The sequence below is a fragment of the Populus nigra genome, chromosome 11 (assembly GCF_951802175.1).
Source record: "Populus nigra chromosome 11, ddPopNigr1.1, whole genome shotgun sequence".
NCBI classification, from domain to species: Eukaryota; Viridiplantae; Streptophyta; class Magnoliopsida; order Malpighiales; family Salicaceae; genus Populus; species Populus nigra.
The window spans coordinates 202692-228384 of record NC_084862.1 but is presented as its reverse complement, the minus strand read 5'-3'; the positions used below and the strand labels follow the sequence as shown (position 1 = coordinate 228384).

The 25693-nt window shown below is 33.8% G+C and overlaps 3 protein-coding genes across 7 annotated transcripts; 2 read left to right on the top strand and 1 right to left on the bottom strand.

Annotated features, from left to right (window-relative positions):
* The first annotated feature begins 10488 nt into the window (after window positions 1-10488).
* LOC133667885 (probable LRR receptor-like serine/threonine-protein kinase At1g06840) lies at window positions 10489-19314 on the top strand. 5 transcript variants are annotated; one of them, XM_062087574.1, is made up of 22 exons: window positions 10489-10589; window positions 11076-11386; window positions 11588-11777; window positions 12254-12404; window positions 12907-12978; window positions 13087-13158; window positions 13409-13552; window positions 13664-13735; window positions 13861-13932; window positions 14057-14131; window positions 14801-14869; window positions 14997-15065; window positions 15190-15261; window positions 15448-15531; window positions 16094-16162; window positions 16296-16798; window positions 16950-17111; window positions 17344-17627; window positions 17804-17855; window positions 17990-18240; window positions 18364-18498; window positions 18696-19314. In XM_062087574.1, the coding sequence occupies exons 3-22, from the start codon at window positions 11636-11638 to the stop codon at window positions 19038-19040; spliced, it is 2895 nt and encodes a 964-aa protein (XP_061943558.1). In that variant the 5' UTR covers window positions 10489-10589; window positions 11076-11386; window positions 11588-11635; the 3' UTR covers window positions 19041-19314. The 5 variants fall into 5 exon arrangements, with proteins under 5 accessions (XP_061943558.1, XP_061943561.1, XP_061943560.1 ...); XM_062087576.1 differs by lacking the exon at window positions 10489-10589 and having other exon boundaries at window positions 10823-11172; window positions 11307-11363; XM_062087575.1 differs by lacking the exon at window positions 10489-10589 and having other exon boundaries at window positions 10823-11172; window positions 11307-11386.
* Window positions 19315-19999: 685 nt separating this feature from the next.
* On the top strand, window positions 20000-22172 carry LOC133668390 (large ribosomal subunit protein uL16). Its single transcript, XM_062088196.1, has 4 exons — window positions 20000-20158; window positions 20889-21390; window positions 21704-21785; window positions 21914-22172. The coding sequence occupies exons 1-4, from the start codon at window positions 20149-20151 to the stop codon at window positions 21980-21982; spliced, it is 663 nt and encodes a 220-aa protein (XP_061944180.1). The 5' UTR covers window positions 20000-20148; the 3' UTR covers window positions 21983-22172.
* Window positions 22173-23311: 1139 nt separating this feature from the next.
* On the bottom strand, window positions 23312-24937 carry LOC133668391 (cytochrome b-c1 complex subunit 8). The gene is made up of 2 exons (XM_062088197.1): window positions 24655-24937; window positions 23312-23613 (listed from the first exon to the last, which is right to left on the bottom strand). The coding sequence occupies exons 1-2, from the start codon at window positions 24822-24824 to the stop codon at window positions 23565-23567; spliced, it is 219 nt and encodes a 72-aa protein (XP_061944181.1). The 5' UTR covers window positions 24825-24937; the 3' UTR covers window positions 23312-23564.
* Between the last annotated feature and the right edge of the window lie 756 nt (window positions 24938-25693).

Here is a 25693-nt window from a genome sequence, read left to right as displayed (position 1 = left end):
AAAAGAACAAGAACTGGCCGGAATCGGGCTATCACAAACACGACTCTAAATAGTAGTTTTTTTTATGAAGTTTTGTCTTACTGAAAGGTTTACAAGTCTTCAAATAATAGGATTGAAATCGATCCCAACAAAGAAGAAAAGTCATAATCCCTCAATAAAAAGAAAAATTAACAAAAATAATCTAAAATTAACATAAAATTTATAAAAATCAAGAAAAAATAATAAAACTGGCTTGAACAACATATTCGGGGCCTAATTTAGAAATATTTCAAAGCTCAACTAGTTATAGTTAATCAAGCCTCTAATAGAATAAGAGATTAGAAATCTCCAGAAAAAATTTAAACACTTAATAATTATAATATTTTAATTCTATTTTGTTGGCTGCTGTGATCAGATTTCATCTTATATTTAGTTGTATGCTGCTAATCCATATATATATATATATATATATGCAATGTTATTCACCTTATCTCTCATCAAACAAAATCATATTCTCACCATCACCTAGAGTCTCTAGTTTCTACTGGACCGGCTTCATCGTTAGCTAATCAAATTGACATTATGATAAGAATATGACAAGAAACAAGACAGGAAAGTAGTCATGGGCAATCTGCTAGATCAAACATACGCGTAAACATATATTATTGGATGTAGGTCTCGAGAGATGTCTCTGCCACTCAAACAAGTGGTGAAGACCAAGGTTGTCAATTCCGTTCCGTTCCGTCCGGAAAGGCCAAAACATTTCATACCAATTCAAAAAACGGAACAAAACGGAATAAATTTCATCTCATTTTAAATCTCGGTCCGTTCCGGATTTTTCGGCTAAATTCCGCCCGAAACGTTCTGGTTCCATTCCACATGTTCCGTTCCGCTCTTGAAAAGCCATTGAACCTTATTCAATTTAATTAATTAAACCACCAAATTATAAAAAGCTCTTTTTTATTACTATTTTCTATAATAATGATATTAATAATAACATTGAAAATTATTATTACTATTTTCATTAACAATGATATTAATTTTTTAAAATTAGATTTATCACTAATATATATGGTTTATATTTATGTTGTTTTTTTCATGTTTATACCTTGTAGAAATTTGAGCAAAACAAGGGATGTTTTAGATTTCATTAGCCTTAATAACATTGACCTAACTTTATATTTAAAATATTTGTGTTAAAACATTTTACTTTCATAATATTTTGATATTTTGTTTAAGTTGAATTACTTTAAGTTAAAGATCTATTTAATCTAATCTTGACTATTTAGAAATATTTTAAATTTTGAAATTATATTTGTTTGGCATTGTGTTTGTATTGCATAATTTATAATTAATTTATCTTGAATTTGAATTATGTTTGTTGAGTATATATATATATATATGAACAGTACAACCCCGAAACGGCATGCCGAAACACTCCGAAACTAAAACATTCTGTTCCAATTAAAAAAACAAAACACCTATCAAAACAGAATTAACAACCTTGATGAAGACTTCTCCAGCTATCTTTGTCATAAAGTTTTGGCCAATGATCCACCACGTCATACTAGGCTTTCCCTTCCCGTCCTTTGCCTTGCTATGATGATAGGCCAACACACCCAGCCCCTCTAGGCTCGAACTTTGACTGACATGCCTTCTGTTGCTTGCTTGCCTGGCTGGATAATACAAGACTGGAATCAGATCTGCATCCAATACTGTATCTACTCGTGGCATTTACTGCCACGTTGTCCCCTGTCATTGAAGAAGCAGCTATCCATGAATTTCTTTACAATATTAAATGAGTTAAGCCCAGATGAATGATAAAGAAATACTACTGCTTGTAGCAGAACTTTTGAGATTAATATGTATTGCTGGGCCAATGCCCATTGGTGTCTCTCTCTATTCATGCCCATCAACTGTGACCGTACCATGAATGGTTGCAGTTCGTACTCATCTACATACCATAATTATACATCTATGATGATCTTATGTTTCTGCAAATATATGTGTCTGTACAAAATCCTAAGAAAATACTTAGTATTAGGGGCATAGATTGTATGTTTTGTAGCTATTATGTTTAAATAAATGAAAAGGAATGCTATTTATTACGAATATTTCCTCCGAATTAGTTTCTCAATTAGTATCAATTGTTCTGTTCTAATTTTTGATTTGCTGTTTTTCTAGTTGTATTTATCTTATTTTCAATATCATCTCAAAATAATTTAATTTTAATTTTTTTCAATATGTTCAACTTTTAATACATTATTTTTAAAATTATTAGTTTTTCTCATTGAGTCGACATTAATTTTGTTTTTTGTCAAAAAAAATAAAAAAATAAAAAATAAAAAATATATTAATAAATAGACCAACAGTTAGAAAACATAACATTTTTTTAATTTATATAAGATAAATAAATAATACAACTTATTTCAGGTAAGACGTGTTAGAGGTGCTTATACATTTTTTTTATGCAACCAACCCTTTTTTTTAAATTTTAAGATCAATTAGGTTTTTAGTGATCAAAATATTAAACAACGATTTTTATCTTTTTTTTTACTATAACAGATAAAATTTCTTATTCTTTCCATCCATATTATACCTGATTATCCCAATTCAAAAAAATAATTACTGCAATACCCCACACACATATGACATCAATCATTGATGGAGTTGAACCAGGAGACAAATCTCATACTGATTTAAGAAACTACCTCGGGATGAACAAGTATTATTACTTTTCAGCGAAAGAGCACAACAGCGACTTCAGCTAGCCTTAGAATCAGCTACGGCACAGGGGACACAGCTTAAGTTGGTAGTTGATCAGGAGGTCCATGTAAATAGGTCTCGCTACATGCATGGTTAGTATCTTGCAGCCGTGAAATCACTTTCTTGCAGTGAAGGGGGTGTCTTGTGCTTGCGAACAAGGTGAATTAGCAGATAAAGTCGTATGGATTCACTGAGATGAACGAGTGGAGTTTTTTTTTATGCGGGCCAAAGTCTATTGAAGGAACGCAGCAAGTAGCACGTTGTGATGGCTACTACTGGTCCCGGATTTCAGCCCTTCGATCGCACATGCTCAAGGTAAGTAAGAATGTGGACTCAATTTCATGCGTGAATTTGTTGAGATTATAGCTGTGATTATTTTTTATTTTAAAATATGTTAAAATGATATTTTTTTTTATTTTTAAAAAATTATTTTTGATATTATTGCATACAAATGATCTAAAAATACTAAAAAAAATAAAATTTAATTTAATTTTTTAAAAAAATATTTTTAAAACGTAAATATTATTACCTTAATGTTTGGTGCACAATGTTACACCTAATTCTGATGCATTGCCAAGAAGGTGGGTTCTCGGTTTCATTGCACGTCCAATCCAAGCTAAAAAGGGCTGGACTCAGAAACTTTGGAAGCTCACCTTCTCATTTCCCAGTCTCATTGCAGCATTCATTTATTTATTGGTCTTCTGAAGGCAAATGGGGCCATGATGTGATGCCTTCGGGACCCTTTGGTCCCATTTTTCCTGTCAAAAAAATGGACTAATTTTAATAGGCTGGAATATAGTTTTGCAGTCGTCAAGCTGCAGCTATCCTAATTTATTGTTTTTGCATTTATGGCATTCCCCGTCCACCAACCTACCTATCATCGCATAATAACAGCATGCGAATTAGCAGCTTTGATTTTCAGCAGCAAGCATTCTTGCGCGCCGACCCTCCTGACATGAAAACAATCGACACCAATCAATTTGGTATTACAAAACATATTTATTTTTATATTTTCATTTCAATCTTTAATTTTAACTAATTATGTTTCTATCACTTTTATATTTATCTGTTCTTTCTTAAAATGCTAACCAAACACAATACAAGAGAACATCCAAATCATAGCTTCTCACTGGGCAGGCAGATCATATAAATATGGGAATAATGCATCGTTAAAAAAAGAAATGAAAACCTGGACAATTAAAAATAAGACCTCAGAAGAACAAAATGTCTGAAATTTATTCAACAAGATGATACAGTCGCGCATGGCTTTATGTACAGTTGTTACCAATATTACAATGGATAATCAGAAAGTTAAAAACTAAAGCTTACACTAAAAACCTGGAAATATATTAATCACTAATCAGTAAAGCGTACGTACATTATTGCATCAAGTGGAGAATCTCCAAGAAAGCTTAGAGCTTAGTTGAATGGAATGGATTACCCGGATTTAGTTCTTATGGAATTGGACTTAATTCGATATCCCACTTGATTCCCCTTCTGATGAAGGTTCCATTGACCTGATGAAATTGCAGGAAAGATCAGCATAAAGACCGACCGCCCTTCTGATGTTATTGTTTAGCTCCTTGATCAAACCAACATTTCGAGTCAAATTTTCTGGGACCTTCGATTCCTGGTTTTGGTTTATTTCATTGATTAGTAACCTGTTCTGATCCAGAATGTCCTCAACTTGCACAAAACTCTTCTGGAATGTTTGGAAATCTTGCTATCTACTTGGTTTCCATTGCTTAAGCCTGAAGATAAATCACCTCCATTTCAGTCGATCAAAACCTCTAGTCTTTCCTGCATCAAAAAAGTAAAAAGTTCTCTACATTGTAATTATTTTATCTTATCTCTTCGTGGACTTAGTTTTATACGGTAGCTTTCATGCTTGGAAAACCGATAGGAATGATGTTACACTTGCACCTGTGTTTCCATTCCACTGCCAAGAAGGTGGGGCCTTGCACTTCCGATCAAAGTTAATTAGGGCTGGGCAATGAAGATTCGCAAGCCCATCTTCTCGTTTGCCTTTCTCATTGTACAATGCACACCTCTAAAATAGAGAAAGAAGCAAGATTGCGCTAACATAAATTAGATATAAAACTATTAAAGACTTCAAGTGTATTTGATTTTTTTAATATTAAAAAAAATTAACATAATAAATTAAAAATATTTCCAGAACATTAGACTTTAAAAAAAATTAGCGAAACAACACAATTTATATACATTTAGAAAATGTGATATTCATAATATGCGGCTATTTAAAATTGTGACATTAAGAAGTAAATTATGAAAGGTACTAGAGAGAAAAGAGAAAGAGGAGAGAAAAATATATAAAGAAAAAGACTCTGGAGGTCTAATGAAATTTCAATTATGATATTATCAATATTATTAAAAATATCTTGATGAGACAAATCCAACGTTAAAAATATCATCAATAGTAATCCAAGTAGAATACACTTGATATTAAAAAATAATGGATAGCTCAATAGCCTTTGATAACAAGTATAGGTTACTAAAGTTACCATTGTTGGATTCTTCTAGCTTATATTTTTTTTAAGGTACTAGTAGTTTAGTAATTGAACATTCAATGCGCCTTCAAGAATTCTTTTTTTTTATTTCTTTTTAATCTCTTTTGTTTTTTGTATATTTCACTGTTATTTTAAATAACAACAAGCTATTTTAAAATAATAAGCTATAAATATCGTGTTTTAAATATATATAAACTGTGTAATTTTGGCATTGTCGAAGCCCACAAAGGGGCTTGATATGGACCCAGTAATTGGGTCTGTGATTATTATTATTATTAGGGCCGAAACACGTTGTCGAAGGTTTGTGTTAAAATAAATATTTTTCTAAATATATTAAAAAATATCAACAAATCTTTGTCATCACAAATATAATCATGAAAACAAACATGAAATCGACATCTAGGGGACATTTGTCACAAACTAGGTGCTCCCTGCTATGTCGACGAAGAAAACAGAGAATACTTGAAGAACATGCTTCTCAGTTACAGCTAGATCACAAGAACATCGAACGAAGTCGGTTCTTGCAATGATCTGGTTAAGACTCGGAAAGCCACAACCCAATATGCTCTCGTCGTCTTTAGACTTTTTGCAAGGCACGAGGCATATTGACTAGTACTAGAAAGATCGTGAGGCATATTGGCTAGTGTTCGAATGTTGTCCTTACTTAGGATTCTTTAGAGATGCAGCCAACCAACTTGGAACAAATATCTACAGTGTTGCATAAAATTGTAGGAGGATGATTCGTGCGAAAAAAATTGGATTATTTGACATTAGGATATATATACCGATTGAAATGTAAGCATTCATCTAGATAATTGGACCAGCACGCAGCTTTAGTGTTCGGATCCTACGTGCAACAAATAGACAAAAAAAAAAAAAACAAACCACATATAAACACTGTGTTTAATGTCATTTGGCTATATGCCTATGTTCACTGTCGATCGAAACGAGGAGATATTTAAGTTAGTGTCCAGGACGAGACAAAAACGTGTTTTTGATAAACAGATAAAAACTTTAAATAAATTTTTGTTTGAGATAGTTTTAAAATGAATTTATGTATTTAATTTTAAAATAAAAAAAAGGTATAGGGACTAGGGAGATATATTTTTTATTATCTTTAATTTTTTTTCTCGAAACAATATCTAAACTCTGCATTTAGAACTCTAGATAAACAGAATACATCAAGCATACAATACAGCATAGGCATGATGCCTACCATCCCTACGTTCTTCGGCTCCCCAGAGAAAAAGGGCCTGTATCGATCATTGAGCCTATACAAGTTATACTCAACGTTTAGCGTGAGATAAGACATTTCCTGCTAAGTGCTAACAAGCAAGGTATCATCAGATCCCAGTTAATAGATCAGTTTTCTTTTGACAGATTGTTAGTTCTGGAACCATGAGTGCTGCTAGCTAGCTATGATGTTAATTCTCTATAGATGGAAGCTGTATGACGACCAAAATCTACTTGGTTAGCACTCACTGCACTCTCCAGAAACATCAAATTGGTGGTGTAGATGCATCTTCAAGGACTGTAATTACCTCATTTTCTCACCATTGTTGATTCTAGGAGTTGGGATTTGATTTCTGTATCATGTGCTAATTAATAATCTTGGCTTTGTCTTTGTTATTCTTTGAATTTCCTTGTTGCAGCTATAATATTTGGTTATTTTGCTGAGCTATGTTTACACAATAATATCATCCGAAGCCATTAAATAATTTATTGACTTTCACCAAGTTGCTATGGTCTGTCACTTCCAGAAATTGATGATTACGTGTCCAGAACATGATCAGTAGGCTCGGGAAGGTGGATCATTTCATAGGACCATTCCTCGCGAACACAACCATAACAGCAACCGAGCTTCGCAAGTAGCATATTCGATAATAATTAAGCGGTAAGAAGTTAATTAGATAGAGAGAATATTTATTGTTTTAATTCTGATATTTGTATTTTTCAATTCACATTTTGTAACTGTGGAAGCAATTAAGAATCTCGAGTTAATAGACTCGCTTCTATAATTTAGTTTTTGAAAATAGCCGCTCACCCTTGAGTCGCGTACATAAGCATATCCGTTATATATATATAAAACAACCACCAAGCCTCTATCCTATACAAGTTAGGGTTTGCTCAAATCTTTTTCAATATTAAGAGATTTTTAATTCTTAATTGCCATTTCCAACCATCTTAACTAATTAGGTTTGTCAAAAGAAAATTCACACCTAAAAATTTTAAGTTATTATATAAAATTTCAATAATATTTTTATATTACTCTCTGACATACCATCTCAAATGAAATTTTTTTAAGATTAAAACTTGCATACACCTACACTATAGTGTATTTAATTTTTTTAATTAGAACGAGGGGTTATGTTCGAACTTGTAATCGTTTGATAATTATGATTTTGATACAATATCAAAAAATTATTTCACCTAAAATATTAAACTATTATGTGAGGTCTCAAGAATAATTTTTATATTACTCTCTGAGTTATTTGTATTCGAAATTTACACAAACTTATTATTATCTTAAGTTTAATTTTTATAATTTAAGTAAATAAAACAACAAGATTAAACTGGATACTGCTTGTTTATTAAAACTTTTAAACTTAAAAAATTAAATTATTAATTAAAATTTCAAAAATAATTTCATATTACTGGACGTATGAAAACTAATGATGCCACCAGTTTCACGTTAACTCTGAAATGATGATTCGTGTCTATATACCTGTATATGATAGCCTCAAAATAAATATTATATCACTAGAATCATATAATGAGTTTTGTTTTTTTAAGAAATATTTTTTTAAAAAAATATGTTTTATTTTTACTTATAAATAACTAAGATCTTCATCATCTCTTCGCTGATATGAAATTAGTGTCATCATCATAAATGGTTATTTGTGCCCGTACTTGCTGTTCATTAGAACTTCTAACCCAAAACATTAAATTATTAATTAATATTTCAAAAATGATTTATATTATTGGCTGATGCGAAACAAAAGAAATGGTTAAAATTTGGTCAACACAAGCTAATTACGATGCTCTACACAACTGTTCAAAGTCAATGGCTTGCATCTCAAGTTTTTTCAGTTTTGAACCCACACCTTTTTTTATTTATTCATAATCATCGATAGATTTTCAACCCACGCCTAATTAATATTTGCCTCTTGGCGTTCACCTGGCATGGTATTGCTCCCCCAACAACAGATGCGACGAGGTCTTAATTCCAGATTTTATAAAGCTGGGGGGAATGCTAACATCATTCAATAGAAAGGGATTGTTTAAGCATTCATTCCTGTGTGGCTAGCTAGAGGGAGGTTGGTTGGTTCGTAGTGGTCAGAGATCATAAATTCAAGAGACGGATCGATCTGGCTCATGATCTCACCATTAACTAACTGGGGATGGTGAGGTGTCTAGGAAGAACATGACTTGCATGCACCCATCCATCCATCAGCATGATCGCTCATTACATAAAGTTGGTAGCAGAACTGTTCAACAATTATTATAATGGGCTTGGAAGTCTCCTTAATTTGAGACGTTGAAGAGTCAGTCTCACACTTCAATTTATTCGCCCCATTAATTGATTTTTTAATTATTATTTGAACTTGATTTTGCTGGCCTAGCTAAGAATATAAGACATACATACACACCACCTCTTCATGCATACACAGTCCTAGCTAGGATTGCAGGTGATCAAGGGTTTCCTTCACGGTTCGGTACGGTGGGAGGGGATTGAGACTATAATGTTGTGTTCTAATCACAGTTTTATAAATATTTTAGTTATATTTTTTAATATTATTTTTTAAACTATCATAGTGGCTAATAATAATCACAAGCCTATCATGTTTTATTATTTTAAACTAACGCGGACATGACCACATGCTTTGAATATATTCTATGGGCTGAATCCTAATACCATGAGCTGCAGGTGTAATTTAATATTAATTAAATTACTTGGAAATATATTAAAATAATTTTTTTTATTTTTAATATAATATATCAAAATTATTAAATTAAATACAATTAATTTAATATTTTTTCATGTCAAACACGTCCAAGCATAATTATAAATACAAAAACAAATAGAATTGGAGTTTTTGTTACACGGGTTGCTTTGATTGTAACAAGGTTTTAGTTATTGAAACAGGATATTAATTCGCATCTTAATTACGATATAGCAACTTTAATTATATTTTAATCATTAAAAAACATTATAGTTTATTACAGTAACACCAATAATTATGTGAATTGATTATAGATTATTACAATAACACCAAGTACAGATCACGATTCCTTCCCTTCTGTTTTCTCTTGCTGACACGTTGACTAACAAAGAATAATGCATTTCATTATCGATTAAGAAAATAAAAAAAGAAATCAGAGTTCAAAAAACTAATCATGAGAGAGAGAGAGAGAGAGAGAAGGATAATTAGGCATATAATAGTTAATAACTTAATTAATTAGAGGACGGCAAGGAAGCACGAAGACTATATATGATGTATACATAGTTGATTAGGAGGATCTTTTGCTTTCACACGGAGGTGTGAACTGCAGCTGTACCGGATGTTCAAACAGCCGCCGCAATTCAAGAGGTGACTGCCTGTTCCCCTTGCGTGTTTGGAATGGTTTTTTTTTTTTTTTATAAAAAATATTAAATTAATTTTTTAAATAATTTTAATACATTGATATTAAAAATAAAAATCTAAAAAATATATTTTTAAATAAAAAATATTTTTTAAAAAACTATTACACATAAAATAAAATAAAATAAAATAAAATAAAATACACTAATGGTGGTGACCCACCTCCTTTTAGCATGGACATTGCTATATCTTATTCTTTTTATTTGATTGTTTTTTTTTTTGAGTTTATGGATTTAATAGTCAAGCGTTTATAATTTTAGAGCTGATAAATATCTAATTCACATCCTTGCACGCGCCACATTAAACAAGTCCACTAAACTTAGGAATTAAAAAGAAAAAAATAAATGTGGAGATTATTTGGTTTGTGAGAATTTGAGAAAAGTCAATATGATTATTTTTTTGTTGACAATTTCCTTTTCTTTTAATTTGGATAGTTGTTATCTACTCTTTTGCTGTTTAAAGTATTGTTTGAGAGGATAAGCTCGCCATCCAAACTAGACTCTTAATTATGAGTTATTTAATTGAAATAGAGAAAGGGCTTCCTTCCTGTAAATTATATACATCTGAGAGCATTTCAAACATGGCTTCTCAGTAAACTTGAATGTTTCAATGTCCGATTCAAGCAAGAAATTGAAAGGGAGTGGCAGTCATCGTCTTTGACTTCATTACAAAGGTAATTTCACCTGCTATATATATATATATATATATATATATATATATATATATATATATATGAATTGAACATGTAAATGGCTGCAGGTGGAGGGGACTTAAAGGCGTGGGAAAACACTTTTCCCCGGCATTAGCACTGTGCAGTATTGTTTTTTTAATAAAGAACTTAATGTTTTTTAACCACTAGCACAAAGCAAGCATAAATATGCTAAATATAGCTGCTTAATCCCTAAAATTAAGTAAAAAACAATATTTCTTGGGCGGAGTTTAAAGATTCGGCTGGTTACAGTAAAGCAAGCCTCAATAGAACTAGAACCGTGTCTACAAAATTTAAGCATGCATTCAATGATTTAATCTAAAATCATGGTTGCTCTTACTAAAACATACTTCATAATATCCATCCAAACTACTTCTTCTGTTTATTAACATTTTTCTTGCACGTCAATTCAAAGCAACACATCAATTTCATGTCTAACGTTTGCCGCAGACCAGTTTGAAGTACGAAGACTCCTCTCAAGTTCCCAACAACGAAGTCAAAAGAGCCAAACCCATTTTGTTTTTTTTATTCAATCAAAAGCATGGTGGTAAGTTATGAAAAGGATCGATACCATCATACTTATTTTCATTATCCATGATTTCTTCTTCTTCCGCTGCTGTTGCATTCCTAACCGTGACTTTGTCAAAAAGTTGCCAAATTGTAAAAACTCTTCGGTTCCAGATTTTCTTACTCAAGCATCATCAAAACTACTGCTTTTCAAGTCCACCAATAGCTTAGGTCTGTTTGCTCTACACTTCAATATATGTATCTCATCTTTTTACTCTTCTTCTTCATCTGTTGTTTTTTTTTATATAGCAATTCTTGGCTTTGTTTATTGCATCTCCAGCCGCCTGGAGAAGTAATTGGATAATATTCAAATGTTTTCACTAGAATATATGGACTTCTCTTTTCAAATTCAATTCCTGTAATCTTCTTTTTCTTCGTCTGTTTCTTGATATCAGGTGGGATGTTTGGATAGTCCAAGAAATTTCAGTTTTGGGTTTTAGTATATGATTCGGGATTCTGGTGATATTTCCTTTCTTGGGATGACTATATCGAGAACTTGGACATTCGGAGCTGCTCTGCTCATCTGGCTCTGTTGGTCTTCATTACTTGTAGCAGCACAAAATGCACCCACTGACCCTGTAGAAGGTGATTTTCCTTCAACAGCTGGCTGTTCTTTTTTTTTTTTTCCTTCGAAGATGCTTTCTACAGTAGCATTGCAGCCTTAATTTTCCCTCTCGCAATAGACTTAGAAATGCTAGGAATTGTTTGGCATGAATAGGTCCTTGTGAATAGTGTTCCTACTTAGCAAGCTAGATTGACTATTACCTTCCATTGTTTGCTGGTACGTGCATCATCAAGTACTGAACTACTGATATAGTAAATGGAGTCAATTTTGTGAGTACCAGTAGTTTTGAACTTTATATCCTTGCTTGCGAATTGTCCAAGCAATAAATGATGATGTTTGTATCTCGGATGATGCCGAAAACATCTTATGACATTCAATGTGGAACCCTACCGGGATATCTGGTTAAACTTGTACCATCTTATCGTGTTGTTAATTAGTTGTTCTGGCCTTAATAAAAATGATATGATGATGACCAAATGATTAAAAAATCCTGCAGTGAAGGCATTGCGAGACATCAAGAACAGTTTGATTGATATCAATAACAATTTGAGTAATTGGAGACGAGGCGATCCATGCACATCAAACTGGACAGGGGTTTTGTGCTTCAATAAAACAGAAGAGGATGGCTATCAACATGTTCGAGAATTGTATGATTCCAAGCCTTAAATTTTCATTTTTCTTATTTTTGGAAAAAAATAATTATTTCCTTTTCAATTTCTTCCTATTTGATGCATGCTGGGGAACAATTGTATTTTATTTTATTTTTTTGCTTACTTTTTCGATTTGTTTTAAAATTGAATAAATGCTGGCCAAAGTTGTTCTTCGAGGTTAGGAGCAATTGTGTGAAGATTGCCCTATTTTTTAAAAAACATCACCTTAAAACATGCAAAATCCCAGTTTGGGAATCTATCACCATGTTGCGCTAGCTCTTATCCAACTCGCAAATGACAACTCTATAATTGCCTACTAAATTGATGACTAACCTGTGCTGAGCATAATGCAAAAGCTACATGTTAGACTTTAAGCTCATAAATTTGACAATTTTAATGGGACTTTGCATACAAATAGAATGATGGATATTAATTTCCAGATTTTCCTTTCCTCTTTTCTTCTCAGAACTGTGTAACAATATTTTTGTTTTCTTTGCAGGCAACTGTTGAATATGAATTTATCAGGAACTTTATCACCATCCCTCGGCCGCTTATCGTATATGGAAATATTGTAAGGGTCATTTCCTTTGTTCTGAAACAGATCTCTCTGTTGGAATGTCTATGGTTTTGACTGTTTATTTGTCCAACTGATATATATTCTCTGTTGATCTTATCATAGGGATTTTATGTGGAACAACATTACTGGAAGCATACCACCGGAGATAGGAAATATTACATCTTTGGTACTCTTGTAAGTTGAGCTTCTTTTTAGCTTGATAGCTTAGACTGTCAACATTGTTACAGCATAATGCAAACAACAGATCAAGCATTTTCAAGTCTCTGAGTTCTAATTTCTTAGGTTATTTCTCATGAACTGATTTATTTAGTGTTGAATGTTGACAACATTGTCAATGTGAATAGAGTTGATATTGTTAGTATTGCTGAGCTACATTCTACAGCTGTTTAAGCTTTTATGTTTGATGGAGTATTTATTTTTGCAGGCTCCTGAATGGAAATCAATTAACGGGTCCCTTGCCTGAAGAGCTTGGCTATCTTCCAAACTTGGAGAGGATACAGATAGACCAGAATAATATATCAGGACCAATACCTAAATCATTTGCAAACTTGAACAAAACACAGCACTTGTGAGAATTACTCTGATGCTAAATTCTCTAAAACCAGTGCTAATAATCTTAATTGTGATACTTGATTGATTCATATTTCATGGTACTTGTATTCTTTTCCCTTGTGGACAGTCACATGAACAACAATTCAATTAGTGGGCAAATCCCAGCTGAACTTTCAAGATTACCAAGTCTACTTCACTTGTAAGTTTGCTACATTCGAGATTCCTGTTTGAGGCTGCAAATTAAGTTCATTTCAATTCTTTCCCTTTCTTGTTAATCTTGTCTCATATGTGTTAATTTATTGTTAATATGACAAATATTTGCAGCCTTCTGGATAACAACAACCTATCAGGAACTCTTCCGCCAGAGTTATCTGACTTTCCGAATTTACTTATACTGTATGGCTCTCTTACTTCCTGTAAAATTGTGAATCATTAGTTTATGGTTTCTTATGCCAATATAGTAGATTTTAGCTTCATATATTTTTGTGTCTCATAACCTTTGCCTATTTTCATTTTGCAGCCAACTTGACAATAACAACTTTGATGGGAGCACAATCCCGGCTTCTTATGGAAACATGACTAAATTGTTGAAGTTGTAAGTGCAAATTGCAAATTTAGATCTGCTAGTATTCGAGAAGGAAGGATTGCCTTTTCTTCTCATGTGGATGTGGGTGTTAATGTTCGTGCATGTATGTCTATTAGCAGAATTGAATGCCTTGATCACAAGTTCCTTTAATTTGATAAGAAGTTTCTTTGATTTAAGTCATATAGATCTCTTTCTTTGCCTTCTTGCAATAACTGTGTATGTCTGTTGAATCCTCAACTGAATAGTCTCAATACCAATCTGGTTGGAGCACACAACATTGGTCATTTTCCACCAATCAATACTGTCACCCACCAAAATTTTCAAGTTGTAATGGATCAGTCATACAGCAGAACCACTTCGAGTTTTACCTTGAGTTGTTTGAGTCTTTATCACTGCATTTTATTGCCTCTACGAAATATGGAGTCTTCAATTATTTTAATGAGGTTTTATACTATCATTTTCTTGCTACTTATTGTTTCATCTCACCTTAGATATTCTATGCTTGCTGCAATGCAGAAATCTGCCGTGTCAAATAGTCCAGATTTCACAAACCTTCCACGTTGTTAAAACCTTTGTGTTATTTCTCATTTCATAATTGCAATGTAGTAATCCATGCTTCAAAATCTACACAATTTTTTTAATGTGATATCTATATGTGCCTTGATTGGCCTTTATCAGGAGTCTGAGGAACTGTAGCTTGCAAGGTCCAATGCCTGACTTGAGTGGGATACCAAATCTTGGCTATCTGTAAGTTCATTTGTTTGCTATCTGTGGCTTTCAGCTGACTGGATAATTACTGTTTCTTTCTTTCATGGATAACTCTGCGGGCTTTTTTTTTCCCTTACCACTTACAATTTTTGATGTGATTTCTCAGAGACCTCAGTTTCAACCAGCTAGCTGGACTCATACCTACAAATAAGCTTTCTGAGAATATTACAACCATGTAAGGTTTCTCTATATCGCAAATGTTACACGATCTGACAGATGAATCTCTAAAGTGCCTGAAGGATTTTAAATTTGGACAGCAATGATTTTTTGGATGTTGATGTTCATTTCTTATTTTGCAGCGATTTATCCTACAACAATCTTAACGGGACTATTCCTGCCAACTTTTCAGAACTTCCTCTACTTCAGCAACTGTGAGCATTTTTCCACTTGCTCTTTTGTTCTTGCTCATCAGTTTCTGATTTCTTAAGAATGATATTATAGCTTGTGTTACTATAGAAGCTGTAAGATTTTAATGTTACTGATTAAGCTTATATAGGTTCAAAAAGAAGGTGATGGGTAATAAATTAAATGTTTAACTTGATCCTATTCTTTGGCAGGTCAATTGCAAACAATTCATTGAGTGGCTCTGTTCCCCTCACAATCTGGCAAACTAGGGCCAACGGGACTGAAGGACTTGACTTGTAAGAACTGAAATGACAATGAACAATTTTTTTCTCTCATAGAAGTGTGCTTATGTGTGGGATAGAATGTAATTAAAAAATGCTTTCCTGTTATGTTATGATACTCTGAAGAACACTTCTATTCTTGATTTCTATTATAAAAGATGATGTCATGTGCTGATTTCAGCATACTTCAATATTGTGTCAAAGAACCATCTCAACCTAATAGTTTAAAATGTTAGGTGAGGTCTCATGATATTATTTATATTATTCTCTAACACACCCCCTTAAGTGAAAGTCATTTGGGCTTGAAACTTGCACAGGCCTACATTACCTTGTGCTTAATTTTTTTATCAAATAAATAGGGATGGTGAGATTCGAACTCATGACCGTTTGGTCATCAAGGCTCTGATACCATGTTAAAAAACCATCTAAACCTAAGAGTTTAAACTGTTAGGTGATGTCTTAGGATATGATTTATATTATTCTCTAACATATTGATGATGTATGCTCTCGGGAGGCTGGTTTTTTAGCATGGTACTTGTTTCACTAATCAACAGTTTTTGGCTCTTTGATGTTGCAGGGACTTTGAAAATAATACACTGTCAAATATTTCTGGCAGTACCAGTCTCCCTCAGAATGTCACGCTGAGGTATTCTTCTGCACTAGCAATGCTACATTAGTACATTATGTCTACATATACATGATGTGAAGTTCACTCTTGTCCTACTTTTTGAGACAACTATAGGAAATCATTTGTTGATGCTTTTATAAATAATTTTCAGGCTTAAAGGAAATCCTGTGTGCTCAAATTCCAGCATAGTCCAATTTTGTGAATCTCGGAATAGTGATATGAACAATCAGAGTTCAACAGAATCTAATGCTACCTGTTTTACTCAATCATGTCCAGCCCCTTACGAATATTCCCCAACATCCCCAATATCTTGTTTCTGTGCTGCCCCTTTGATCTTTGGATATCGACTGAAAAGTCCCGGGTTCTCAAATTTTATTCCTTACAGAAATAGATTTGAGAGCTATTTGACCTCTGGTCTCGAATTGAGTCTCTATCAGCTAGACCTTGCTTCAGTTGTATGGGAAAGCGGACCTCGATTAAAAATGCATTTGAAGCTTTTCCCTGTCTATGTTAATGGAACCAGTTCCAATACCTTTAATACAAGTGAGGCTCGGCGCATCATTAGCATGTTCACTGGGTGGAAAATTTCGGACAGTGAAATATTCGGACCTTATGAACTTCTCTACATCACTTTGTTGGATCCTTACAGAGATGGTTTGTTTCTTTAACCTATCATTGTTATATAGAAATTAATTAATACTTATCCTAATTAAATAAGTTGTGGAGTATTCTAACCTAGAATGTGATAAGCGTGTTACCAAGTTTTGATATCCTAATAATCTTCATTGCTGTTGCTATATTGCAGTGATTGTCACCTCTCAGAAATCTAATAAAATAAGCACGGGTGCTCTGGTTGGCATAGTATTGGGAGCCATTGCTGGCGCAGTTACGTTATCTGCAGTTGTTTCACTTCTTATCTTGAGAAGGCGTTTGAGGGACTACACAGCAATATCAAAAAGACGTCGCCGTGAGTGTCTTTCCATTCCATGATTAGAATGATGCAAATATATTATCTTTTCATGTGGTGTTTTGTCTCGAATGATGTGTCAACCCTGTAAATCCTCGTAACTTCAATTCTATATGCATTGTGAAGTCTTCAAAAAAAAAGGTCACATTTTGTTTCGAGAATTTTCTGAGATACTTTATTAAAGTCTATATGAACAATTTCATTCTTAACATGCTCTGGTATTTGGGCACAGAGTCCAAAGCCTCCTTGAAAATTGAAGGTGTGAAGGATTTTTCTTATGCTGAAATGGCCATGGCTACAAACAATTTCAATAGCTCCAGTCAAGTTGGTCAAGGGGGTTATGGAAAAGTTTATAAAGGGATCCTTGCTGATGGCAGAACTGTGGCTATAAAACGGACTGAAGAGGGATCTTTACAGGGTGAGAAAGAGTTCTTAACAGAAATAGAGTTGTTGTCAAGGTTACATCATCGGAACCTTGTATCTTTGCTTGGATATTGTGACGAGCAAGGAGAACAGGTACCCTTTGTATTCTTTTAAACTTGAGATGTTTAGTAAAGTCTATCATTCCTAATTTTAGCTTGACCTGCAGTAAACTGCATGCTTCTCATCCTTGGGAAGCAACTCAAGGAAATTTATCATTTGCAGTATCATTTGGGAAAAAGCTGTATTATCTGTTCCTTTTGTGCATGCAGATGTTGGTTTACGAGTTCATGCCGAATGGCACTCTTAGAGATCATCTATCAGGTAGATCTCACATTTTTCCCTTTAGACTTCCATCTTTCTATCCTAAAGCAAGATTGATTTCGGATTTCGACTTCGAATTTCTATGTGCTTATTCCACGGGTTTCGTTTCATGGATCATGCATGTGGTATCTCAGTGAAGGGAAAAGAACCCTTGAGTTTTGCGACAAGATTGAAAATTGCCATGACTTCAGCTAAGGGCATACTCTACTTGCATACAGAAGCTGATCCTCCGATATTTCATCGAGATATCAAGGCCAGCAACATATTAGTGGACTCCAGGTATGATGCCAAAGTTGCTGATTTCGGACTTTCAAGACTTGCCCCAGTTCCAGATATCGAAGGGAGTGTGCCAGATCATATATCCACGGTTGTGAAGGGCACTCCAGTAAGTCTATTACTTTCAAATACTATCTTTCTGTAGGATGATGAAATTCGAAGTAGAAATAGAAAATGGGACTTAATGGATTCCTGACATTCCTTCTCTTTTAAAATTATGTAATCTTTGCAGGGTTACCTTGATCCGGAGTATTTTCTAACTCATAAATTGACAGACAAGAGTGATGTTTATAGCCTCGGTGTAGTGTTTCTGGAGCTGTTGACGGGGAAGCAGCCAATCTCACATGGCAAAAACATTGTTCGAGAGGTAATGCTTTTCGGTTTATAATTTCCTACTCTTCTATCGGTGAAAAACATTGATTTGTAGATCCTGCACTATCAGTACCAACAATCTCAACGCCAAGTCTCATGCAAATGAACTTCGGCATTTATTGCCCACGTCCATGTCATGATGATAGAGCATTGTCATTTCAATTTTATGAATCTCAAAATCTCTGACAACAGGTTAAAATCGCATATCAATCTGGTATGATCTTCTCAATTATCGATGAACGAATGGGTTCTTATCCTTCCGACTGCATTGACAAGTTCTTGACTTTGGCCATGAAATGTTGCAACGAGGAGACAGATGCGAGACCATCAATGGCTGATGTAGTCCGAGAACTTGAAGGTATATGGCATATGATGTCAGAATCTGACACTACAACAACAGATACAATCAGCACCGATAACAGAAAGGAAATGACTCCACCCTCTTCATCCTCTATGATAATGAACCCTTGTGTGTCATCAGAAGTGTCTGGCAGCGACCTTGTTAGCGGAGCCGTTCCTACCATCACTCCAAGATAAATGAAAGACACAAAATGGGAGACCAGTTCTTGGGTTGCTATAGTGCTTGAAAGATTGTGTGGGGAGTCATCTATCAACAACTTTCTGCTCGGTTTTTTGTGTAGTCTTTGTAGAATTTCCTCTTTTTTTTTCTTTTTTTTTTTCTTGTAAACATACTAGGTAGAGCAATGGCAATAGAGATGCATTACAATGCCGAAATATTTTTGACTGACATGTAATGAAAAAATAGTGATATCACAATGCCTTTTTTATACATCCATTTTCTCCTTGGTTTTGTGATTCTTCACAGTAATGAGTTTGGAATTCTGGTTATTTTTTAAAGTATTTTTATTTTTAAAAATATTAAAAAATTATTTTTAATATCAGTGCATTAAAGTGCATTAAAATGATCGAAAAATATTAAAAAATATTAATTTAAAAAAAAATAAAAAATTTTTAATTTTTTTAAAAACCTTTTTTAAACGTAAAAGTAAATAGGGATTTCGTAAAACCAGGATTTGTTTATTTAGTTAATCAATGCATATTATATTTTTATATAAGATCAACTTCGTTAAAAATATTATAATTTATGTAGTTTTTAAATCAACTTTTTAAATTACAAATGTAAATGTTATCATAACATCAAATACATATTTAAGTTTTGTTTGACATTATGATTTAACTGTATTTTTTTTAAAAAATTGATTCTTTTAATTTTAAATTAATTATTTTTTATATTTTTAAATCGTTTAAATATAATGATGTAAAAAATAAATTTTTAAAAATAAAAAAATATTATTTTAATATATTTTTAAATAAAAAATATTTTAAAAAATAACTCCAACCAAAACCACTCATACTCATATTCATATTCATGGCAGTGCATCGTGTCACCAAATGAAACCTTAAAAAGAAACCGACATTGAAGAAGTGGTAGGCGGAAAATTGGACCACTTCCAGCCCAATTTGACGCAACCACACACGTATGCAAGCCCAAAACGCGTTAGGGTTTTATGCGGCCTTTTCTCCTCACCCCATCCCTCTCTATAAATGAAAAGCCTCTCTTTAACACCTCTTTCATTTTCTTTCTTTAGGGTCTCTGCCGCCGATCCACCGCAAAGAATTCGCCATGGGTAGAAGTAAGCTTCTCTCTCTCTCTCTCTCCAATTCCCAATCTGAATTTTTATGGTGTTTTTATTTTTTTTTCCTTGTTTAATTAGTAAACAATGTAAATCTTGTAAAATTTTGGTTTCTGCTATCATAAATATGAATGGATTTTTGTATGGATAGAAGATAGAAGATTATTGAGTTTTCTTTGCTTTTGCTTGATTTAGAGTCGTCTTTATCTATTGTGGGAATATCCAATGATATCAGCTTTTTTTTAATCATTTTTTATGGACTGTAAATGATTGTTAGATTTCTGAATGCTGCTATTTGAAGATGGATATGGCTAAGTTTGCGATGCAATGGATATGGTTAAGATTATGTCTAAGAGATGGATGCCTTTGATGAAGAAAATTAATATAGGATGAGAATACTTCTATTTTTATTCTTGGGCTTTTGGAGTTAATCTAGATCTTAATTTTGAAACGATTTTGATTGTTTGTGTACCTGAAGTGATGTTCTTTTTTTATTGCTGTGGTTGGAACAATTAGTTTATTAAATTCTATGCAGTTTTGAATTACAGGGGCCTTTTGTTTGTTGAAAACTTTTTTTTCTCTGGTGCATATTTATGCAATATGCTCCATTGATTATGTCCCTGCCTTACTTTTTAGGGCTTGATTTTTGTTATGTGATGGGATTTTTAAAAGAAGTGTTTTCTGCTGCTAAGCTGATCTAGTTTTTATTCCTCTTTTTTCCATTTTGCAGGACCTGCAAGGTGTTACCGCCAGATCAAGAATAAACCATACCCAAAATCACGATACTGCCGTGGTGTGCCTGACTCTAAGATCAGGATTTATGATGTTGGGATGAAAAGGAAAGGAGTTGATGAGTTTCCATTCTGTGTGCACTTGGTGTCCTGGGAGAAGGAGAACGTCTCCAGTGAAGCTCTTGAAGCGGCACGAATTGCTTGTAACAAATACATGGCCAAGTTTGCTGGAAAAGATGCTTTCCATTTGAGAGTCAGGGTTCATCCTTTCCATGTCCTGCGAATCAACAAGATGCTTTCATGTGCTGGAGCTGATAGGCTCCAAACTGGTATGAGAGGTGCTTTTGGTAAACCACAGGGCACTTGTGCTAGAGTCGCCATAGGACAAGTTCTTCTTTCTGTTCGTTGCAAGGACAGCAACAGTCACCATGCTCAGGAGGCTCTCCGCCGTGCAAAATTCAAGTTCCCTGGTCGCCAAAAGATTATTGTCAGCAGGAAGTGGTATGCAATTTCTTTCTTTTATTCAGACTGTTGAAGTCTGTCTGCAGTCTATTACATGGCCTGTTGCCATCATGATTGTGCATGAAGGATTGCACTTTTTCTTTTTTCATGGTGGCACACCTATTGATTTTTCTTGCTGCTTTGCTATTCTGGTAAAACGAAGGCCCGTGCCATCTCCCTATGGAAGTGTGGTAGTGTTCGTTTTGTGTGCTTGCCTCCTTTTGCAAGCTTGTTTTGTGTTTTCTAATTTTGGTAGTTCCTTACTTACTCCTAAGTTAGTGGCCTCACCTTGTCTGTTAACGGTGATGTGCAGGGGTTTTACCAAGTTCAATCGCACTGATTATTTGAAGTTGAAGGCTGAGAATAAGATCATGCCAGATGGTGTGAATGCCAAGGTCAGGCTTTGCTTAAAGTTTATTTTTGCATCCATTTAATAATCAACCAAACGATATAATTTCACTTGTAATGTTAGTAGTGGTTTTTCTCTCCAATTAAACTGATGGTGATTATGTGTTTCTCTCAGCTTCTTGGATGCCATGGACCCTTGGCCAACCGTCAACCTGGAAGAGCATTCTTGCAAGAAACTGCATAGGATCTTTTCTTTCTGGAAGGAACTTTCACTCATCTCTTAACGTCGGAGGAATTTATCCATTACTGTTTTTGTTTTAGTTTCGAATATTGTCAAACTTGTTGAGTTTCATCGAAACTGTATTTGGAGGATATGATATGAAATTCATGGTATTTAGGGTGTTTTATGCAATATTTGAATCAGATTCGTGATATCTTTTTGGATTCAGCCCTTTTGAATATTTAACCAAGTTGCAAGCGTCTTTTATCTTGTTGATGATCATATGCTTTATAAATCCAAAGTTAACAATTGACATTAGAGTGGCAAATTCATGATTTGGTGGGATGTTTAAAGAAACTGTAGGAGCAATGAAGGTTTAACACAACCTTGAGTATTAATCCTGGTGGATGGATTACTTTTTATGCCATTATTTGTAACTGCCACGCCCTAGCATTAAGTGGGATTTAGCTTTGCTGCTTTGCAATAAAATGACATGGAGATCATCTTCAACCCTAGGAACAGGACTAGTGTCAGACATGGATATGACTTCTGAGGCTTGCCAGTAACTACTTCCACCTTCCAATAGAGGCACCTATCCCAAACAAGTTTCACATTAAAAGACCCAATGGGCCTTCTGTTAATATGGGAAGGATTCATTACCAAGTTTATGTCAAGATTCGTTACAAATATAATATCGGTCTTGTATATCATTTTTTTTTATCTTTTTGCGCCGGAAAAATAGTTGCAAAGTAAAAAAGATAAAATTCAATTCTATGTAAAAGGGTGGGCAACCAAATTACTTAATGCATGTTTAGAATTATGGTATAGAATATCTTTTTTAAAAGTATTTTTTACTTCAAAATACATCAATTTTTTTTTTTACATCAAAATCATTGAACAATACTAAAAACAAAACATTAATTTAATGAATTTTAAAGCATCTATGAACAAAAATTACCGCACTCCTAAACAAGATTTAAGTGCTTGATCGGGGCGGTGCACAACAATTACTCATGAGTAAGTTGGCTCATGCTTTTATAAAACAAGCACATTAGGTTTTTTTTTTTTCATGGCATTTTTGCATACAAGTTTTAAAGAATCCTCATTTTCAATGCAAAAGGTTTATTTGCATCTTAAAAAGTAAAAACAAAGACTTGGCAAGCCTAGTGTATCCGTTTTTTTCTCCTACAAATCTTATTAGGCAGTCCTCAACACCACATTACAGTACCGATGGCATATATATATGAATCCGTTCATGGTGCATGCAGCGTGCAGCACCATAAAGATCATAAAAAGATCAGTAGTGAAGATGGTGCGTGAAAGATTATGCTAAAACATAAAGACAATGGTGTCTTGTTGAATCAAAATTCACATCCGAATCTTATTGGTGGGTCATAACAGGTGATAAGCATGCAACATCACAAACAGCTCAAGAGCAAGTTCTAACATGGGCTATAAATCATCAGAATAACTCAGTGCAGATGAAGTTCACAAGTTCTGAAAACTGACAATGCAGCTAGTGACATTCAGTTTATTTGCCAGGTGAACAAGAAAAAAATATGAAGCCTTCGAGAAAAAAGCAGACATCCCTACTGCATGCCTGAGCTCAGTACCTGTGTTCCAACTTCTCCTTTTCCTGGTAGTTTTGCACATACCTGCATGGATTACAAGACAACGATGCAGGGAAACACATTCAGCTCAAGCTAACAGCAGCTAATAACATAGAAAGGCGTTAATGAAAAGGCACAAAACACTGAACATTTCATACACCACTGCATCTTCAGCTCAGTATGTGGTTATGGCATCAAAAACATCCCACTGATCTGAGACTTGTGCGACTTTTTTTGGCTAATTTAAGGTGCAATTGTATAAAACCAGTAACCTTAGGACCATAGACCTTCTTTTCTATTTCTCTCTCCATCCATTCAACGGACCAACAACACAAAAATCAGGATGAAGGGAACCACTACTATGTCTAAAAAAAGTTATAAACATCAAATAGCATAGAGAAAAAGAAAAACATAAAACCACATCGGAAACCAGATTAACAACTTAGACACAACAGAAACCAGAGGATAGAAAAGTTAAACATGGTTCACGCATTGCTCAATTCTGCAATATGAAAGTGAAGCAAATAGATAGACCGAAAAACCCATATCCTAATTAATAATATGCGAGTAAAAACGGTGCGAAAAATACATGGAACTACTTTTCTTTAGCAGTCCCTTGAGAAAGGAGAGATTTTGTCTAGGATCAGTTAATGAAACATACAAGCAAAAAAGATTTAACCTAACAGCGCTGTCAGAAATGCTTTTTTTGTTTCCTGATTTACAAAAGAAAAGGAGGAGGAAAGAGGAGCATGGTTAAAGGACATGGACAAGTACTCCTTTACACTATTATCAGTCAATCATACAATGATTTGAGTTTTGAATTTGTGCAAAGCTAATAAGAAAACAGATAACAACATCAGCAGGACAACAATTTGGTCGTAGAAACGAAAGGATTTTAATAATAAACCTAAAGCATAAATGAAGCTATAATTGCTTCTTTTCCTCGATTTCACACAAAGGAGAGATCTTTTCGTTTCTTAGATAGATTTAATTAATTAGTTAGTTAGTTAATTAGGGGTTTTTAGGGTTTCAAATTAATTTAAGTGATACTGAGATTGAATGAATAGATAGAGGAGAGGAGGTTACGTGTAGACGCCGACGAGAGGAGCGAGGAGGAGGGTGGCGCTGATCCAGTTCTCGGAGACTTTGTGGTGGATCTTGCCAGGCAGATCTTTCCAGAGACCAGGCATTACCTTCTGCTGAAACGGTGACAGAGCATACACCACCGCCTTCAGTTTCACCGGTTGCTTCCCCATATCTTTGTTTTCTGCCGCTTATGAGGTTGATGAATCCGCGCTTCCGAAAAACCAATTGCTGCTACGCAACGCTCTCCTCTCCTCTGCTCTGGCACCCTTCCTTTATTCATCAAATCATCGGATCGACCCGGATTATTGAAGTGATTGAGATATATGGGCCGGGTTTATTTTCTTAAGATGACCCATAAAGTTTGTGGTCCATTGGGCCATGTTAAACATGATCCAATTTAGACCTCTTGGTGTTGTTTGTAAGACTGTGATTGGCAATCAACTTTTATATTTGGTATTATATAATTTTTGTTGCTGTGATTGGAAAAAAAATATTTTATAAAAAATATTTTTGATTGAAATTGATTTGATATTTATATATATTTGGTTGAAATTGAGGTTGAATAAAATATAGTTTAATATGTTTGATTAAACATGCTTTTCAAATTAAAGTTATAAAATAACTAAAATATATATATTAATATTGACGGTTTTTAATTTAAATATTGTAGATTTAACTACCACTATTACATCATTAAATACATAATACTTTATATCTAATATTTTTTATTATTCCATTAACTTATTTATAATTTCATCACGTATGAAATTCATCTGATAATGACTATAGTTTTCATAGTTTTTTAAGCGTGCAACAAAATCAAGTAAAATATCATCAGAAATAAAATTGGAATTGCGATCAAAATTGAACACTATTCACGTAAACAGTGTCACACCTGAGAGCTGTTCACAATTTAATTAACTCCGCACTATTCACTTCAAGAAGTGAACAGTACCCAAGTGAATTATTCACCTAGCATAGATGCGGCAGAACGAAGAAGCAGCTCTTAACTGTTTTGCGCAAACCAACGGTTTCAACG

Coding starts and splice junctions, on each gene's coding strand:
- LOC133667885 (XM_062087574.1), top strand. CDS start 11,636: ATGATTCGGGATTCTGGTGATATTTCCTTTCTTGGGATGACTATATCG. Junction 14,132..14,800: donor ATGACTAAATTGTTGAAGTT/GTAAGTGCAAAT, acceptor GGCCTTTATCAG/GAGTCTGAGGAACTGTAGCT. Junction 15,262..15,447: donor CTTCCTCTACTTCAGCAACT/GTGAGCATTTTT, acceptor ATTCTTTGGCAG/GTCAATTGCAAACAATTCAT.
- LOC133668390 (XM_062088196.1), top strand. Junction 21,391..21,703: donor ATTATTGTCAGCAGGAAGTG/GTATGCAATTTC, acceptor GGTGATGTGCAG/GGGTTTTACCAAGTTCAATC. Junction 21,786..21,913: donor CAGATGGTGTGAATGCCAAG/GTCAGGCTTTGC, acceptor TGTTTCTCTCAG/CTTCTTGGATGCCATGGACC.
- LOC133668391 (XM_062088197.1), bottom strand. CDS start 24,824: ATGGGGAAGCAACCGGTGAAACTGAAGGCGGTGGTGTATGCTCTGTCA. Junction 23,614..24,654: donor CCTCTCGTCGGCGTCTACAC/GTAACCTCCTCT, acceptor TAATCCATGCAG/GTATGTGCAAAACTACCAGG.